At 51.2% G+C, this 18727-nt stretch overlaps 3 protein-coding genes across 3 annotated transcripts; 1 reads left to right on the forward strand and 2 right to left on the reverse strand.

Moving 5' to 3' along the window:
• Positions 1–341: 341 nt before the first annotated feature.
• Positions 342–722, reverse strand: PtA15_8A415 (uncharacterized protein; the record flags this gene model as incomplete). The annotated part of the gene is made up of 2 exons (XM_053171843.1): positions 342–626; positions 675–722. The coding sequence occupies 2 exons, from the start codon at positions 720–722 to the stop codon at positions 342–344; spliced, it is 333 nt and encodes a 110-aa protein (XP_053023066.1).
• Positions 723–1536: 814 nt separating this feature from the next.
• PtA15_8A416 (uncharacterized protein) lies at positions 1537–2333 on the reverse strand (the record flags this gene model as incomplete). Its single annotated transcript, XM_053171844.1, has 4 exons — positions 1537–1884; positions 1977–2075; positions 2141–2192; positions 2284–2333. 4 exons carry the CDS (start codon positions 2331–2333, stop codon positions 1537–1539), a joined length of 549 nt encoding a protein of 182 aa, XP_053023067.1.
• Positions 2334–2723: 390 nt separating this feature from the next.
• On the forward strand, positions 2724–3347 carry PtA15_8A417 (uncharacterized protein; the record flags this gene model as incomplete). The annotated part of the gene is made up of 4 exons (XM_053171845.1): positions 2724–2874; positions 2942–3060; positions 3137–3203; positions 3283–3347. 4 exons carry the CDS (start codon positions 2724–2726, stop codon positions 3345–3347), a joined length of 402 nt encoding a protein of 133 aa, XP_053023068.1.
• Between the last annotated feature and the right edge of the window lie 15380 nt (positions 3348–18727).

Genomic DNA, 18727 nt, shown 5'->3' on the forward strand with positions numbered 1-18727 from the left:
ATTAGCCCGGTTCACGACGTTACAACCAGACACACTTAACAACATTTTGTCTTAAAAATGTCGATCCGCACGGCCATTTTAAGCTCCCCATTCTTTTGACCAGCAAGTGTGATCTTAGTTGAGAACTACTGCCCCAACGTGAACCGGTCTATTACCGGCCAGAGGTTTGAAACAAAATGGAACCGCAGTAGGCAAAACAAGACTCAAAACAACAAAAATAAAACCAACTAACCCTACCCGCAGCCTGCAGGCAAGCTTAAAAAAACCTGCCAGGCTTCGCCGGAGGGATAGAGTTCTTGTATGACATGTCTGGAGTTTTTAATCAAAATTTTGATGCATGGCTATGTCTGGCCTGCAAACGGGCTTTCTTTTCCTTGCACTCGAATTGCAACAAGCTTGAGCGGGCCACATATCTCCAGCCCCGTGTGCACGGGTCCACCAAAGAGGGTGTGGTTGGGGAGAAAAGCACACATGTTAGGGTAGTGGTCAGGGTGGCCATTGACAGTCAGTGGACATGATGGCGCCTGTTCCAGAGAAGGAGGGGGGCTGATTGTTGCCGGCCCGCCCCGGTAGGTCGAGCCGACTCCCAGCGCGGCACCAACCGAAGCCCGACATTGGCAGGTCTTCTAACCGTCAGCACCCACGTAAAGGCCGGCGGGGGAGGTTGCGCTAACGGCGGCTGCCGATACCTCCCCCAGAGCACACCAAAGATTTTGAGCCATGTCCGGGGTCACCACGATAGCACTTTCCTTGGTGATGTAAACAATTGATGTCCCAAGGCTTGAAGGTTGCTGTGGGGGCTATGTATGTACATGGAAAAGAAGAGACTGATTGGATGCCTTTGGCTTCTACGATGCCGTCCTTGGAGTCGCCAGATGAGATATACATACCTTGAAGAATAAGAGGGGGTATTTTAGCTGATGTGTGTTTTATGTGAGTTGGTTTTTGTGCGATGGAACATACGCGAACGGGTGAGGTTACTATTTGCTCGAAATGGTTCAGGAGCAGAGTCACGGAGGTTGGAGTCGATCTTTTGGGAAGGTGGATAGGTCCATTTGCTGGCTGGTGTGGTTTCTCTGCTCGGAGTTGAGAAAGCTTATCTGATGACGTACATGTTGTCACTGAATCCAATGGCTGCATGTACCAGACATAGGTTATACTCCTGGGGCGTAGATCAGGGACTGCAAGTCTGGAATGCTCAGCATATTAGCCCCAGTTGCTTTGATAACTTAAGAATTCTTGGTTGTATTTAATTGGATATTAATTTAGTTCCTGATGGGCAGAAATACATGGACTGCAAGACGAGGACGATTAAGACTACATGGGGGCATGCAAAGATGGATGGTAAAAACAACAACAGAGGTAAGGAAGTCAAGGAAACAAATACGCAATACAAAATGAGTTCAAGTGAGCAGGTGGATTATACGGGTTTCAATGTGTTGGTTACCTCCTCGTGCAAGGTGATAGCTCGAGAGATCAGAAACAAGCAGAATGATAGCGATGGTAAGAGGCTAAAGACTGTGGGCCCCGGCTCATTTAAATCACTTTACAGATCGTTTCGTTCGCCCCGCTGAAATTTTCTTGGGTCTCTTGGATGTTTGCTGGCTCGGCTGGAATACGGGCAGAGAGCGACATAGGGTTTGATGTTTGGCTTACCATTCGGGATGTCCCACCTCTGCCGAGGGTCAAAGGCCAGCTGGTCGGCTCGGTGGCTTCTTCGGTCTGGTAGTGGAGATGTTCGGAGGATTGCCGGGCAGCGGCCTCAATACGTCGGAGAATGTGTGCAGGCAGGTCTTTCGACTTGCGGGTGTTTTCGACTGCAGCGTCGTAGAGGGCGGACTGCTGGCGGATCATTCCCTCGTTTATAAGGCTGTATCGCATGACCTCGTCAGCGTTGGTTCGATGGGCTCCTTGGTGTTCTGTCGCTTAGTATCATGGCTGCGATGCTGCTCCCCGGAGCCATCCCCATTGCAGACCGATCGGGACGAGTCTGGGAACTCTGGCGGGGGTGTGAGAGGACGGCTGGCGGCGAGCAAGTTTTCCCTGATGAATTTTACGGCATATTTCTGGAAGACCTACGTAGATCAAGTTAGGCAGTCAGCACAGATTGCTGGTGGGCACATTTGGAGAACGAACATACATCCATGATGATCGATTTGAGCGTCAGGAAGTCTGGGCTGCCGATTACGATGCTGTTTTCGTGACATCCGCCGATAAGATAAGAGCGAGTTGCTCGCGCACTTGGCCGACGAAGCGGGTGTATGTAGTCAGGCCGAGACGAACTGGGCCAAGCAGGTGTGTGCTCCGGGCATCAAGCTTCCGTGTGCCGACATCGTTTCGTAGCGAGTGGTGAGCCAGGCCGAGGAACCAGGAGGCCGAGGGCGGTGCTCCCGTGCCGGTGGCCGGTGTGTTCCGTTGTCGGTGGCCGGTGGTCGGCTGGCTGCGGACTCACGCGCCCGCCGGGTGGTCCGGCCAGCCTGACCAATCAGAGGGCTCGGTCGCGTCCTGCGGGGAACTGCCGGGAGCGTGGCCTGGGCGAGACGCGCCCGAAGCTGGCCAGCTGGGCCTGTCACACACTCTGCCCTGGAGAGCGCCCTCGGGTATATAAACCCACCAGCACTCCCCCTCTCTACCCAATCACCACCATCCAACCTCAACCACTTCGACCCAACCACCACCACCACTCCAACCCAACCCACTCAACCCATCCAACTTACCCGAAAATGTCAGGCGGCAAAGGAGGCAAAGCCGGTGGCGAGAAAGCCGCTAGCCAGTCCCGTTCATCCAAGGCCGGTCTCCAATTCCCCGTCGGACGTATCCACCGACTGCTCCGAAAGGGCAACTACGCCCAACGTATTGGAGCTGGTGCACCTGGTGAGCCTCTTAACCTTCCTCTAACCATCCCCGGTCACAGCCCCCTGACGTGCTCTCCTCATTCCAGTCTACCTTGCTGCTGTCCTCGAGTACCTGGCTGCTGAAATCCTCGAATTGGCCGGAAACGCTGCCCGGGACAACAAGAAGTCTCGTATCATTCCCCGTCATCTCCAACTGGCCATCCGAGTGAGCACTGGTTGTCCATCATCCCAAGTACTACTCATCATGACATTCACTAACCCCTACTGTTTTCTTTGATCAGAACGACGAAGAGTTGAACAAGCTCCTTGGCCACTGTGTTATCTCACAGGGTGGTGTTATTCCTCAAAGTAAGCCTCACACCCGTCCTCTTCATGCTTTGTCTCGCAACCGAGTCCTGACTTCGCTTCCGTCTTGCCTCCTGCTCAGTCCATTCCGAGCTGCTGCCGGCCAAGTCAAAAGACAAAGCTTCCAAGGTCTCCCAGGAAGTCTGATTTGTCCCTCAACTTCCTTTTTTCGCTTTCCCTCTTTCTCTATTTCTTGCCCTTCTGTATTGTTCTTAACCACTTGAGACAGTCCCCTAAAACCCGCTCCTCTGTAATTCTGTGATCGCAAAATACTTTTTTTCAAACTTTGAGCTGTTGTAAGTCCCAAGGAGAGGAGCACCCTTGGAGTGTATCGCACGTGACCCCTGATGATCATCAAGAAATGCGTCAAAGTACCAATGTTCGATGAGGTTCGATAACTACAGACGCAAGCAGCCCTCTGTGCTCGGACAAACACATGTCGGTGCCGTCTTCCGCCCGCTTCATTGCACTATTTGCGCCGTCCCGGGGCATCTTCTGACCGTGCAGAATGTCCATCACGTGATATCCTTATGAATCTTTCCACCCCGTGCATTCTAGTGAGGTCAAATCAATTGAGAAATGTAATCCTTTGTTATCAACTGCTCAGTGGAGGACTTCCCGTCGCAATCTGGGAGCAATCTGAGAGCCTCCCAGAGTCTCAAAGCCTAAATTTCCCTGCGAAATTTGGCTCAGATCTGGGTCTGGAAGGGGTTCCCTGATTTCCCGTCAACTTTGAATAAATCTGGAATTCCAGATTTCGCAGGGGAATCTGGAATCTGGAACTCTGGATCCCTGCGGGGAGCTTCGGGGACCGAGATTTCCCTGCGAAATCTGAAATCTGGCGGCTCAGATCTGGATTTCCAGATCGACGGGAAGCCCTCCAGTATTCCAGTGTGCCGGGAAAGACAGTAATCAGGCAGATCAGTATTCTCCTTCTTCTTCAGTTGTTCATCGTTACACTTGACCTTATCTATCCACGTACGGTCCTCACATGGTGGTGACATCAGAGGGGAACGATGTACATATGATCCCGGATGCAATCCATTTCAAAAAAGAAACAATGAGAATGTTCAGAAGTCGGGGGCATTGGAAAAGAAGATCAAACCTCTTGGAAAAAAACCAAGCAAAAGAAGAAGAAAACCCTAAAAGCTCAATTGAAGCAAGTTCAGGACAGCAGGATGTGGAAGATGCAAAAGTGTATGTTTGTTCTTGAATGATTTTACAGTGATTGATTCATAGAGGGATCCACTCATGACAATCATGCTTGTTTTTTTTTCTGGAAGTAGTGTCTTGAAAAATCCAAAAGAGAAGCTTCCACTCCAGGAAAGCATGATCAATTCCAGGGGGTTGGTGAAGGCCACAACAAAAGGAAATTCAGAGCTTACACCTTGGTAAGTAACCCCTCATGAGAATTGAAACTTTGCAGCATGGCTAATCTGAAATTTGTGCTTTTGTGCATCACTTGTTTGATTATTTACAATAGGGGGATTCAAAGTTGGCAATGCACGACTTGCATGCACTTTTGCAAGTTGTGGTTCAAAGCTTTTATTGAACACCAAATTTCAAAAAAAAAACATCCAAGCAGGCTTAGGCCCAGGGGGTGTAGTACAGTGTGGCTTGCATGCACTTTTGCAACTTGGTGTTCAAGAATGAACTTGAACACCAACTTACAAAAGTGCATGCAAGTTGCATCTGGCCAACTTTGAAAACCCCTAATAAAGCCTCAGCTGTTAGAGCTGTTGCAACATGGGTGAAAAAGTGAAGCCTGAAGCTGATACGTAAACACTTAGAAGATGACAATATGATATATGAACAGCTGTACAGGTACTTGGCCTTTTGCCCTGGATCCCATCTCAAGGAGGATGTGATTTTCCAAAGAATCAAGAGGCCCAGGCCCACATACAAGATTGTTGAAGCAAACACTATCCAATCTCTGAGGGGGATCTAATGATGGCTACTGAAACTGACCCAGCTTATAAGGTCATCACAAAGGAAAAAGGAAAAGCCTCCAAAAGTAAATCAGTAAACAAGAACAAAAAACTTCAGAGACACCTTGAACTCTGCAACTCTAAATGGGTAGAAACATGGAAGAAGAAAAAACTTGATCAAAATCTCATGGACAGTTTATTGCAGCATTTGAATGTTCAAGACCAATCAAAACAATTGCCTTAGAATGACATGGTGCTTGATGCATACAAACGGTTTTGGGATGTTTGTACCCAGAACCAAAAGAAATTTATGGCAGGTCAGTTCTGGATCAGTAAGATACTAGGTGTCAGAGAAACTCAACAACAAGTTCAGACCACAATCAAATGATTTATTTCCAATCTCACAATCTTTGAAAACTGGAAAACAATAACAAATGAATTTCTTTGTAATGGGAAGCTTACAGAAACATCAGTTGAGCAGATTGAAAGGTCCTACATAGAGATGGCACTTAGCACCCGCTGGAGTAACATTCTAATGGTGCAAAACGGGTCCTTGTGTCTGAAAAACCTTGTCTTGGATCTGAAAATCCGGGTGATGAAGGTCTGCTAAGATGCAGAGGGGCAGCTCTAGTCTGGTATTCTAGTGCATTGGTGAGTTTCTTTACTTTCTCCTTCAACTCCTCTGTCTCAGTAGGATCCTGAATGGCAACCTTTTTCTTGGGCCCCTCTTTTTTAGTGGATGCTACCTTGTCATTGTCAAAGTCAATAATGATTAGGGCCATGTCAACATATTTCTTTAACTTGTCCAATTCCGGGATGATATTACGTCCGTCTCTGGTTTTCTTGAGTTCCTTGGCATGAGCTAACTCTTTGGTGACTTCCTTCTTCAACTCATCAGAAAGAGCCCTCCAAAGAGGATTGCCGCTTTCTGGATTCAAGTGACTGTATCCCATTTGAGTAAAATAGCCTGTCATTTCTTCAAGCTCACCAATGAACTTCTTATACTCAATTCTAGTTTTGATACCCTGACTGTTGCGGGCCTTCTGGATCAACTTTGGTATGGCATCTTCCCTATATTTCCTAAATGGAATAGCCCTGCCCCATTTCCTGATCATCTGCTTCTTCAGAAGCTCCCAGTTACCTGTCTCATGTCCGTCCATCTGCTCAAGAGCTTCACTTATCTTCTTATTATTGATGATGAGTGGCAATTGAAATGCAAGGTCAATTGCACCAGCGCCTTGAATTGAAGCAACCTTCTCTACCCTCTGTATGAATGTCTCTACTTCTGTGCCGTCAAAGTGAAGATTTATATTCTTGATGTCAAGTATAACTCCTTTGCACTTGTCTGGCAACATGATTTTGGTATGAGGTCAGGCCTGACTTGACTCTGGCGATGGACCTCCGGCCACAGGTAATGGTCCTGGTGACATCAAAAAGCTCTTGTCCCCTGCATCCAAAGTTGTCTCAAAAATTTGTGTCCTATCTGTGTAAGATGTTGACTCTGCAAATCTCAAAGAAGTTCTTTGTGCTAGAGCAGGTGTTTCTGAGATTGGTCTCTGTTGAGGTGTGTCTAGTACAGCCTGTATCTTCTCCTGATTTTTGCTCATTTCCCACATTTCTTCCATCATTTCTTGTAGATAAGCTTGCAACTTGGATATCTCTTTCTCTTTCTCCTGGAGAACCGCTGTAGGATTTGTTGATTCTTCAGCCATTGTGTGGTTTTCTTGTAGCCAGCTTGCTAGGGTTTTGTAAATATCCTTGTTGCCTTGTGGGACCTCATCAATGTATTTGCTTACAAACTTTTGTTCCTGTTCTGAAAAGCAGGGGTTGTGCCAAATCCGCTCCTCCTCTTGTTTTTGGTCCATATTGTTATCCACTGTTTCTTTATTTCTGTGTTGCTGATGGTGATTTGTTGTTGATCTTCTGAATTTTGTTGGCCACTGTTGGGACACCAGATGTGAGAACTCCTTTGGGACGGGTGGCAGTTCTGTGAGGGGGAAATACCAGTTATAATATTTCAAAGATGTAAGAAGCTATTACAACTGTTACGGGTGGTTTGATTCTGAAAGACCTGCCCCTCTATGATACTACACAAGAGCTTTCACAACAAATTTATTTATTGTTGTGGCAAACTAATGATAGAGAAAACTATGTGCAGCAGTCTCTTATCAGACCTAGATCAAACTTGAATTCAGTGGAAAGTGGATTTTGTATGGGAAATGGAGTCGGAGTGGTTTACAGCAGCCTTGAGTCAGATAATGGAAATGAGTCTTAACGTAAGATATGTTTTATATGTTTTTAACTTTTATATGTTTGTGATGTGAAAGCGGAGATAAACTGATACAAGACTTCTGAGAGAACTGATGTTATATGTGAACTATTCAAAGTGTCTTTGCCCTCTTCCATAACCTTCAGTTAAGAGCAAAATTGGTTAAGATCACTTTGACTTGTTAAGAGCACAAGTGGGTGATGATTGCTACTTGAATACTTAGAACTACTCTGAGGTATGAAAGATGTTGATGGGCAACTTGATTGAGATCACACTACTGGATTTTATGTGGATGCAACTAGTAACTCTGAGTGAGATGTGTGTTTTGGTTAGGATTGCCTGAGTGGCATGCTGAAACTGAGGAGGGAAAATCTCCTCCTTTATAGTAAAATATGAGGATTTTTTGCTGGTGGGGATCCTTGTGAGGGATTTTTGCTGGTGTGACCACCATACAGGTGTCCATGTGGTGATGGTATCCACGTGGTTGTGGTGGTGGTGCCCATATGGTGTCAACGTTGTGGTGATTTATATAGGCAAGCGCGGTAGAATGTCCATGCGGGGATAGCGCGGGCGGGGAATGCACAAAGCCGCTCAGGCAGAGTGCATTCCGGTGACATAAGCACTGAGGATGAGGTCAGGAAAGCACGCTAAGAAAGCTTACGGAAAGTCACGCGCGGACTGGAATGCACGGATTGCGGATTGCGGATTGCGGATTGCGGATTGCGGATTTCGGATCGGATATTCGGATTGGAGCGGAAAAGACAGGGCTGGACTGCGGCGGGACTACACACGTGGACTGGTAGCAGCGGCGCGTCAGCGGGTGAGCCATGACAGCCCAAGCGGGTTCCACCAGCGGGTGGAACCGGGGTGAAGGCGGTGGCGAGAGAACAACTGACGGGGGCTAGACAGAGGACGGTGGGAGGGCAAGCGTCGGAGAGGAGCGGAGTCTGGGAAAGTGACGAGTGGGATAGCGGGCGGAGCAGGCGGACTAGTGCGTGAAAGTGTCAGACGTGCGGGATCGGGTGGGAACGGTGCGCGGAGGGAAGGACGGGGGGGGGACTTTCTTCTTCTTCTTCTCATAACACATATCCTATCAGAGATCATCTTACGGATTACTTATCATTGTACTTACAACTATGGACGTACGAGAGTTATTAAGAAGATTATCTGTGTTCTTATCCTTATTCAAGAGTTACTTGCAGATTTTGTGCTTACAAAGTGCGGAGCTTTATTCACTTGCGGATTATTACTCTATAGATCAGGCTCAGTAGAGGAGTGCTGAAGGCTAGCGGAAAGTAGCAGTGCGGAGCCAAGTTACCGACAATCACACAGCCCGGACATCAATATTCTTGAAGGAGGCGGTTAGCGGACTCTCTTCACCAATTAACCAGCTTTCTTTCTCACAAGTGGGGGTCTGGCCGGGAACCCAACTTTGTGTTGTTATTGGATACTCGGGAACTAGACTTGCGCAGAAACGTTGAATGAACCCTTTGGAAGGCGAATTCTTTACTCCAGGCGACGAAGAAGCTCAGATCGGATCAGGCGGCTTGGACAGCGGAGACACAGTAATTGCGGAAAACGGAGAAGGCTCTTCTTCAAGACCAGCCGAAACACAATTGTGGTTAGGATTAGCGGGAGGACCGAGACTAGGACAGACATCTTTTTTGTCGGTGCAGAGTCAGTTTTCACCTAATCAGTCAATTGCGGCGAGGAGGCGACAGTTGTATCAGCGGAGCACTCTAAACGATTGACCAGCGGTGCCAACGGGAGGAACAACAAGCGGAACTTACGGAGTTCAACCAGAGGAGACAGAAGACGAGACCATGGAAGAAGCGCTAGGTGGACAACGGCCTGCTGCTCCTGCGCCGAGCGGAGCAAAGATACGGCCCAGGGATTATCTGCACCTTAAGTTTTCAGAGGCGGAGGTGGAGCGTTTTATCAACCGGTTCGAAAGAGCGGCTCTGCAAGAAGGTCTTACGGATGCGGATAAAGCGTACCAGGTGGTCAACTTCTTTCCAGAAGGCGAGGACTTGCAGGAAGTGGAGGACATGAAGGGGTTCGAGAGTAAGGATTGGACCAAGCTCAAGGAGGAGATACTTGAGAGGTGGGAAGACCGTGGACCCAGGTATTGGGAGAGCGACCTGGAGAAAGTGGCTTTGGAGCGTGCGGAAAAGGGTGGCGTTCGGACACAAGCGGAGTATGTGTCCTACATCACCAGTTTTGACCAGGTTCTGCGGTATCTGGAGCGGAACAAGATTGTGACGGCCAATATGGGTACGACGAAGCGGATTTTCTTGAAGGGATTTGACCGGACCTTCACTGAGAAGGTGCTTCGGGGACTGATGGTCAAACCACGACTTGGTGGGCCAAAACTGTTGCCCAGCATGAAGGAGCTGCGGACCGCTGTCAAGGCGGAACTCAAAGTGTTGGAACTCATGAACGACAGCCAAGGAGATGCGGTCGTGAGGGCAGAACCGGCTCCGCAGGCACCGGTGACGGTCAAAGACGTGAGTGACCTGGCGGATACGCTGAAAGAACTGAGGCTGTTCATGCAGAAAGCGGCGCACAAGCAACCAAAGGAACAACAGGCGGCCGTGGCACCAGCAGCTCCTCAGGCGGATGGTGCTCTGCAGGCTGGCGGGATGCCGCCGTGGAGGCAAGGACCTCTGGTGTGTGACTACTGCAAGGAAACTGGCCATATGCGGAATCAGTGCGAGTACTTTGAAACGGATCGGGCTGCGGGAAAAGTTTCCTCGTGGGGGCGCGCTTTCTTCTGGCCGGATCATACACCAGTGGATGGACCGATTCCAAAGGATGTGGTGTGGGCCGGACAACCTTTGGCGAAAGGAAAAGAGGTGGAAGGGAAAGTGAATATTGGGATGGTCAAGGGCATGGTGTGGAAGCCGCCGGCAGTGGCCAGCAGTGTGAAGTGCGTGCAAACGGGGGAAGTCTTCTTGGGGGAGCGTTTGGAGAAGATGGATTTGGATCCCGTTCCCGCTCCTAAAGCCAGACCGGAGCCGGTCAAGCAGCTTCCGGTAGCTCCGGTGGCGGGGGGCAACAATAAAAAGGCGGCAGAAGTTGCACGGCGAGCAATGGGCGCGGAAACCACGGTAGCCCTTACCTTGAGGGAGCTGGCGGCAATTTCCCCGGTGATGGCGGACGAGATGATCAGCGTGTTGAAAGAGGCGTCAGGTGAAAGGAAGCCAGCGGCAATGGCTGTCACTACTAACGGGGAAACTGCGGAAGTTAAGTGTGCGGAGTTCGGACACTTGCTGGATTCAATTCCCGTTCTACCACCTATGGCCGTGTCCTGCCCACTGGGATACGTGAGTATGAGGGTAGGAAACGTCACGAAATGGGCTATGATCAACACAGGGTCCATGATCAACATTCTTCCGGCGGATTTGGCGTCGGAGGCTAACTTGGTGCTGTGGAAGACTCACATAAAAATCCGCACGATGGGCGGGTTTACTTGTGAAGTGGACGGGATAGCGGAGGCGGCAAAAGTGGTCAAGAAGTTATCATTCCTGGTAACTAGGTCTCACGAGATCATCCTTGGTCGACCAGCATTGTTTGCTTTTCAAGCGCAACTGCGTTTCTGTCCCGCAAGGCAAGAGGAAGTGATGCGGGTGGAAGGGACTCACAGGAAGCAGTACGAGACGATCATCTGCCAGCCTCAAAGCGGAGATTGGGTGACGGAGGTGGGCAATGGGGCACTGCATCACTGTGCGGAGCCTCCCACGGAGGATTTTTAGTTGTTGGCCGAGCTATCCGGGCAAAGGAAGCTTCGACTCAGCCTGGACGGTCAACATTTAAGAAGCGGGAGGGTATTGGCAAAGGTACAGTGTGGTGCGCTATCCGGTACAGACGGTGTCAAGGTCAAAATGGGCGGTGGAGCGCGGATTGGCGCGCAGGGTTTCTTTTCTTCTATGTTTGGCTATGTGGCGGGTTGGTTTTTGTCTGAGTGTTGTTGGTTTTGTTTTGGTTTTGTTCTTTTGTTTGTTTCTTTTTTCCTGTTGAGTTTGTTGCGCGCGTGGGTGTATGATGAAGGTCCCGCTGCGCGCTGCGCCCGGAGTCTGAGTTCAGTTCGAACTCAGATGATGGGACGGCATGGGAGACACTCTGAACCGTATTTTTCCATCAGAATTTTATTGATCTTCAGTATTGATCGCGATCCTGAGCATTTTCTCCGAGCTTTATCCATCCCGCTGACTCGCGGGACTCTTATCACGCACGTGGCGTAGCTTTGTCGATCATCTTCCTGTCTGACTCCGCCTTCCGGCGCCCTTTCGACGATCCCCAGATCCTCAACTTTCCTCATCCTTCCCGATTTTTCCCTTTTCTTTCTCTTCTCAACCCAAAACCCCGCCGACGCGCGCTCAACGCCGTCGTAAATCAAACACTCCCCTACCTCATCGCTTACAGATCCCCCCCTTCTTTCCGCGACCAATCCCCGGAGGGCATTCCCCAACCTTATCCCTCCAACAACTGCCGCCGCCTGGCACGGACGGAGTTCCACATTTGGTCCCCCGAGCCGGGATCGAACCAGCGACCTCAAGATTTACAGTCTCGACGATTTTCACGGTTTCGAGACGCTTGGCGGTCTTCTTCCTTTTCCTTCTCTTAGTTTTTTTTCTTTTTTTTAGGTTTCAGCGGCGGAGGCACAGGAGACTAGAAATCATTCCCGCTTTTCGGCTCTCGCAATGGCGGACATAGAGACTGGAGCGCCTGCGGCGCGGATGGTGAAGATCAAGCCGCAGGATAAGACCTTGGGCTTTGACGGGCTCCACGTTGAGCGATTCTTGGCGGATTACCAGCTTGCGGCGAAGCTTGATGGGGCGTCTGAGCACGACATGGCGCAACAGATTCGGTTTTTTGTGCGCAAGGTGGAGATCAAGGACGTGTTGGAGACGCTCGACGGCTACGATCCTCCTAATTGGACGTCGCTAAAGGCGTCCATGCTGGCTTACTGGGGCCAGGTTGACACGGCGCGTTTCACCTTGCCGGATTTGGAGTCGTTGGTTCAGTCATGGATCTCGAAGGGCGGCGTATCGTCTGTCGTCGACTATCAAGATTTTCGACGTGTCTGGGAGCCAATTCAAGCTTACCTTATTCGAAAGGCGCACATAGATTCCGTAGAGGAGGTGCAAACCCTATATTATCGGTCCTTCTCCCCTGGCGTCCAAGAGCGCATTCGTGATCAGTTGATCAAAAACAAGACCATGATCATGACGCTGGACAATCGATTCAAACTTCCTGCATTCGAAATACTGAAGTCAGCGGTGGAGGAAGTCATGAAAGGACAAACGGCTCTCACCTTTGAAGATCCCCGATCCGCCATTCCTGTTCCTACGGCGCCTTTTCAGCAGGCAAATGACGTGATGAAGAAAATGGAGCAAGATCGTCGTCCTACGGGCTCACTAGTTCCTACCAAAGCGCCGGCGACTGTCGACGAGATTTCTCAGATGCTGCAATCTTTCGAGCAGCGGTTGGAACAGAAATTCGGGCCGCAAGCTTCTCAGCCTGGAGGAGCGGTGCCACCCAAGGAACGCGGTCCCATGGTTTGCTATTATTGTCACCGTGAGGGTCACGGTACCGGGCGGTGCTTCGAGCTCAAGAAGGATAAAGAGGCCAATCTGGTGGAACAGAAAGGCAACAATTTCTTCCTCCCCAATGGGGCCCTCATCCCATTCGATTCCTCGCGGCCCATCCGTCATGTGGTTGCTTCTTTTCAACCGCCACCTACCGCTAGCGTAGTCACGCCCAAATTTCGTGCTACGTGTGGCTCTCTGGATCCCTGGTACCCCCCAGCTGTTACATCTCAATCTTTTTCTGGATCCTACGAGGCGGACCCGGCGCGAAAGAAGCACGAGGCGCCGAAGCCTTACAAGGCGCCCGCAGTTCCCCCTTCTGCTGCCCGGAATCCGATTAAAAAGGCAACTGCGCGTAATCCCAATCCGGACGGAGAGGACTCCGACATGGAAACCGAATTGTTTGAGCGAGTTCCAGCTTCCCCAGTCGTAGATCTCCCTGCCCCTAATCAGTCAGCCGTTGAGGAGGCAGCCAAGCCAGCTAGCGCTACGCCGAAGGTGCGCTTCGAGCGTGGTATCTCCAAGGATCATCCGAACGCCATCGAGGGCGTGCTTAAGAAAATCTCTGGATTGAAGGTCCCGGATTTGACGGTTTCGGAGCTCCTGGCAGTGGCGCCGTCTGTCGCTGAAGGCATGAAGCGCTGGGTATCGCGCAAGCGTGTCGAGGTTGGAGCTGAGGAGCTGAAGGTTTCCTCGGGTACTTTAGCTGAGGGTGTGGACTTCAAGGCAAGCGGATTCGAGCCGCGGCTTTACTCTTGCCCGCTGGGATATTTGCCATGTCTGGTTGGAGACGAGGAGAGTACTGCGTCCCCCCTCGTAGACTCTGGTTCTCAGTTGAATTTAATTTCTGACGCGATGGCTAACAAATTCAACATTAGCCCGCGCGTCAATTTCAGTTCGGCGGTATATGGTATAGGCAATCAGGCTTGTGAGTTGGTTGGCGTCGCAGAGGACGTTCCCCTCCGCATAGGGAAGACAATTGTGGGCACCTGCCACTTTTGGATCACTCAAATGGGCGGCCCCATGATTCTTGGCCGTCCCTTCCTCATGGATTTCGACGCGACCCTCAGCTTTTCCGCGGAGGTAGGAGAGAGGATCTTGCTCCCAGATTCGACGGGAAGGCGCATTGAAGTTTCCCTCTGCGCGACGGACTCCGGGCGATGGGAGCGCGAATTCCCTGGCAATGGGAAGAAGGCGATCCTGACGCGCTCAAGCACGGCGCGCGACGACCCTGTCGAAGGGCGTCATTTTTTATGAGTCAAGTTGATCCGTCAAGCGGCCGTGTTAATCTAGGATCTCGCCCACGCGCCGCTGGGTCAACTTATCACCAAGAGATTCACCAGTCTTGCTTTCCTTTCTCACTCAATAATCAAAATATCAAATCCAAAAAACATGAAGAAAATACAAAAACCCTCAAAAACACATCTTCAGATCTCAGGTCACTTCTTTTTTCTGGCTCTCTTGGCGTTCTTTCTCACGGTCCTTTTCCTTTCTCTGGCGCGGCTCTTGGCGCGTTTTCTTTCGGCGATGGTTTATTGGAGCAGGGTGGAATGGAGGATATGGGGAATTCGCGGAGGTTTGGGAGACAGGAAGTAAGTTCCTCCCAGTTATGCACCTCCCAGGGTTCTACTGCATCGTTTTTAGCATTACATGCCACATCTGTGAGCCTTGCCGGTTGTTCGCCCCTATTTTCCGCTTTAGGCAACTTCCCATCTTCTCAATCTCGTCTCCGCGACGAGAATAAACTAGCGTCTCAATCCCGTCTCCGCGACGAGAATAAACTAGCGTCTCAATCCCGTCTCCGCGACGAGAATAAACTAGCGTCTCAATCCCGTCTCCGCGAAGAGAATAAAATAGATACGTCCTATGGCGTTCTCCGCAATGAGATTAATCTAGTCAGACTCCGTGATGAGCCTAAACTCCCGAGCCTCCGCAACGAGGAAAAACTAAAGATCCTCCGAAATGAGGTGAAACTACGATTTTCTTTACATTGCGAGGGCGGCGTGGTGGAATTTGGTGTTCCGTGGAGGCAATTGGGAATAGAAGTAAGTTCCTCCCAATGTGCATCTCCGAGGCGTGATGCTGCGCAAGCTCTCGAAACCTTACCTCGTGCCACACTCGTGAGCAAAGTCTTTCCGTTTGGTTTCGCGTTCTCAGATAAGGCCGCTTTCCGGGATCGCGAGGAGCATCGCACGTGGAGTTTGATGGAGCACGGTCTGCGCTCCCACGAGCAAATGGCGCTGGTGGATGCGTGGGCGCGCGGGGATTTTCTTTCCTTCGCCACAAAATACAAGCCGGTGGCGCGCAAGATCAAACCAGTCAATCAAGCTATGCCTCAAGATCTGAACCTCCCTCTTCAACGCCCGCCTCTTTCACGCGATCCGTATCGCGGTCTTCCTCGCTTTCTGGCTGGTCCTTTTGTTCCAAAGGGGCGTGTCACGGAAGATCGGCTTGCTGTCGTCAATTTCGGTCCTGATGGCTGGCTCTGGCCGGCTGAGTTGGATTTGATCAAGAATGTCTTGGCGGAGCGGAACCTCTCAATAGCATTTACGCCGGAAGAGAGGGGTCTGCTCAAGGAGACCTACGGCTTGCCTTACATCATCCCCGTTGTGGAGCACAAGCCGTGGCAGAAGCGCAAGATTCCTATCCCTGCAGCTAAGTTGGATGAATTCATCAAAGTCATCCGTGAGCGCGTCGACACGGGCCTTTATGAGCAGTCGACGTCAAGTTACTCCTCCCTGGTCTTTTGCGTTCTCAAGAGCAACGGCAAAATACGCGTCGTACACAATCTTCAGCCACTGAACAAGGTCACGATCAAAGACGCCGGTGTTCCACCAGCCACTGAGGAGTTTGTGGAGTCATTCGCGGGTCGCGCCTGCTACGGGCTGGGTGACATTATGGGCGGCTACGATGAGCGCGCGTTACATCCAATCTCTCGGCCTCTCACTACTTTCGACACCCCTCTCGGCAGGTTTCAGCTCACGCGGTTGCCCCAGGGAGCAACGAACTCGGTTGCGGTCTACCAAGCGCAGATGGTTTGGATTCTCCAGGACGAGATTCTGGATCACGCGGGAATCTTCATTGACGACGGCGGCATTAAGGGCCCCGTGTCGGATTATGGTGGCGAGGTTCTTTCGTGGCATGCTGGCATACGCCGCTTCATCTGGGAATACGCCACCACTTTGGAACGCGTACTCTTTTGAATTGAAGAATCGGGTCTTACGGTTTCCGCGTCCAAGCTGGCGGCTTGCGTGCCTGCACTGGAGATTGTAGGACACGTCGTGTGTAAAGAGGGTCGCAGGATGGCGAAGAGCAAGGTGAATAAAGTGCTCTCCTGGCCGACTCCCATCAATGCATCAGAGGTTCGCGGATTTCTTGGCGTGGTAGTCTATGTCCGGATATTCATCCCTTCCTTATCCGAGATCTGCCTCCCTCTCCGGCGCCTGACGCGCAAGGACGCAGAATGGATCTGGACGACGGAGTGCGAAGAGGCTTTCCAGAAACTCAAGACAATTGTGGGCCAGGATATTGTGCTGGTCAAGATCACTTACGGGCCGGACGCGGGCAAGATCAAACTAGCTGTGGATTCCAGTTTTCACGCCGCGGGAGCCGTGCTCACGCAAGAAGATTCCAACGGTCTAGATCGCCCTGCTCTCTATGAGTCCTTGCTGTTTTCCGACGTGGAGTCTCGGTACTCGCAGCCCAAGCTGGAGCTGTGTGGCGTAGCCCGGGTCCTCAAGAAGCTTCAGACGGTCCTTTGGGGACAACACTTCGAGCTTCAAGTCGATGCACAATCCCTCATCCAGATGATCAACGCCCCGAGCTTACCCAACGCGCCGATGACGCGCTGGGTCGCATTTATTCAGTTGTTTTCCTTTGATATCGTCCACCGCCCGGGCAAGTCATTCACGATGCCGGACGGCCTTTTGAGGAGGCCCATGGACAAAGATGAGTCCATTCCAGAGTCTGATTTTGATGAAGACGAGCCGCACATTCGACCTTTAGCCTTCTCCTTAACCGCTGCTAATGGCGAGTATTCAGGCTATCAGCAGGGATTCTGGAGACAACTGGAGCAATATCTCTTGGATCTCGAGGTGCCGGCTGGCATGCACATCGACGACTTTCGGGCACTGAAGCGCAAGTCTGTCGATTTCTTTGTTCAGGCGGGCCGTCTCATGAAGCGGGCTTCCCCGTGTCCGCGGATGGTGATCACCATCCCTTCAAAGCAAGGCGAAGTACTCGAGAGCTTGCACGAGGGTTTGGGCCATCGTGGCGAGGTGGAGACGTATCGAAGAGTCTCGGAGAGATTCTGGTGGCCGTCTTTGAAGAAGAGCGTGGTGCGCTGGTGCAAGAGCTGTGAAGCCTGCCAGAAGCGCGACCTACGTTGGCCGATGGAACTTCGTGGACCTACTGGCGAGAATTCCGTGTTTGGGCGCGTGTCCATGGATGTCGTCCATATCAAGGCAGCCGGCGCGCAGTATCTTATTGTGGCGCGCGACGATTTTTCGGGTTGGGTGGAGGCTAAATTTTTGAACACCCTCAGCTCTGAGTCCGTGGCCATGTTCCTCCACGAAAATTGGACGATGCGCTATGGGTTGGCGCGCTCTTACTCAACGGACGGCGGCTCTGAGTTCGGTGGAAAGCTCGCGGAGATGCTGCGAGAACTCCCTGGCCAGCACCGCGTTTCGACTCCCTATTATCCTGAAGGTCAAGGCATGGTAGAGCGCGGCGACGGTCCCCTCAAGGCTGCCCTCGTCAAGCTCGCCGGCGAAAGCGGCAAGAACTGTAGGAAATATCTTCCTTTGGTCTTGTTTGCCGACAGGATTTCAACCAAGCGGTCAACTGGCTATTCTCCTTACGAGCTCGTCTTTGGTCAGAGGGCCGTCCTGCCCATTGACCTTGAGATGGAGTCGTACCTTGGGATTGATTGGGACGAAGTTCAAGACACAGCGGATCTCTTGGCGGCGCGCTCCCGGCAATTGGAGCGCAGCGAGGAAGTGCGCGAGCTAGCGCACCAGAAGATGATGAAAGCGCGTGAAGAATCGATCAAGTACTGGGAAGAGAAGTCTGCAAGTCGGCTCAGGACGCCTTTGAAGCCCGGCGACATGGTCCTCGCGTACAATCGCGCTCTCGAGGTTCAGTGGGGCAAGTTGTTTGCCAACCGCTGGAGCGGCCCCTTTCGTGTGGTTCGACAGGTGCGCGGAGGTTCTTACATCCTGGAGGAGCTCGACGGCACGCAGTTGGCGCGGCGCTTTTCAGCGGACCAGGTAAAAAGGTACTATTCCCGCGGAGGAAGAGGAGACCAGAAGTAAGTCCTCCCAATGTATGCATCTCCAGGGTAGCTACTACCGTTTCCCAAAACCCTACTCTATGCCACATTCGTGAGCACCGCGGTGGCCCTTGGTTCTTTCCTCCCTCCTGGTTTTTTTCTGGATCTTTCTAGGCGCGGATTTCCCTTTCAACTCCGACAACAGGCGCGTAGCAGTCTAGGGACAGACTGCATTTGGGGAGGAGATGTGGTGCGCTATCCGGTACAGACGGTGTCAAGGTCAAAATGGGCGGTGGAGCGCGGATTGGCGCGCAGGGTTTCTTTTCTTCTATGTTTGGCTATGTGGCGGGTTGGTTTTTGTCTGAGTGTTGTTGGTTTTGTTTTGGTTTTGTTCTTTTGTTTGTTTCTTTTTTCCTGTTGAGTTTGTTGCGCGCGTGGGTGTATGATGAAGGTCCCGCTGCGCGCTGCGC

Source organism: Puccinia triticina, chromosome 8A (assembly GCF_026914185.1).
Source record: "Puccinia triticina chromosome 8A, complete sequence".
Classification (NCBI taxonomy): Eukaryota; Fungi; Basidiomycota; class Pucciniomycetes; order Pucciniales; family Pucciniaceae; genus Puccinia; species Puccinia triticina.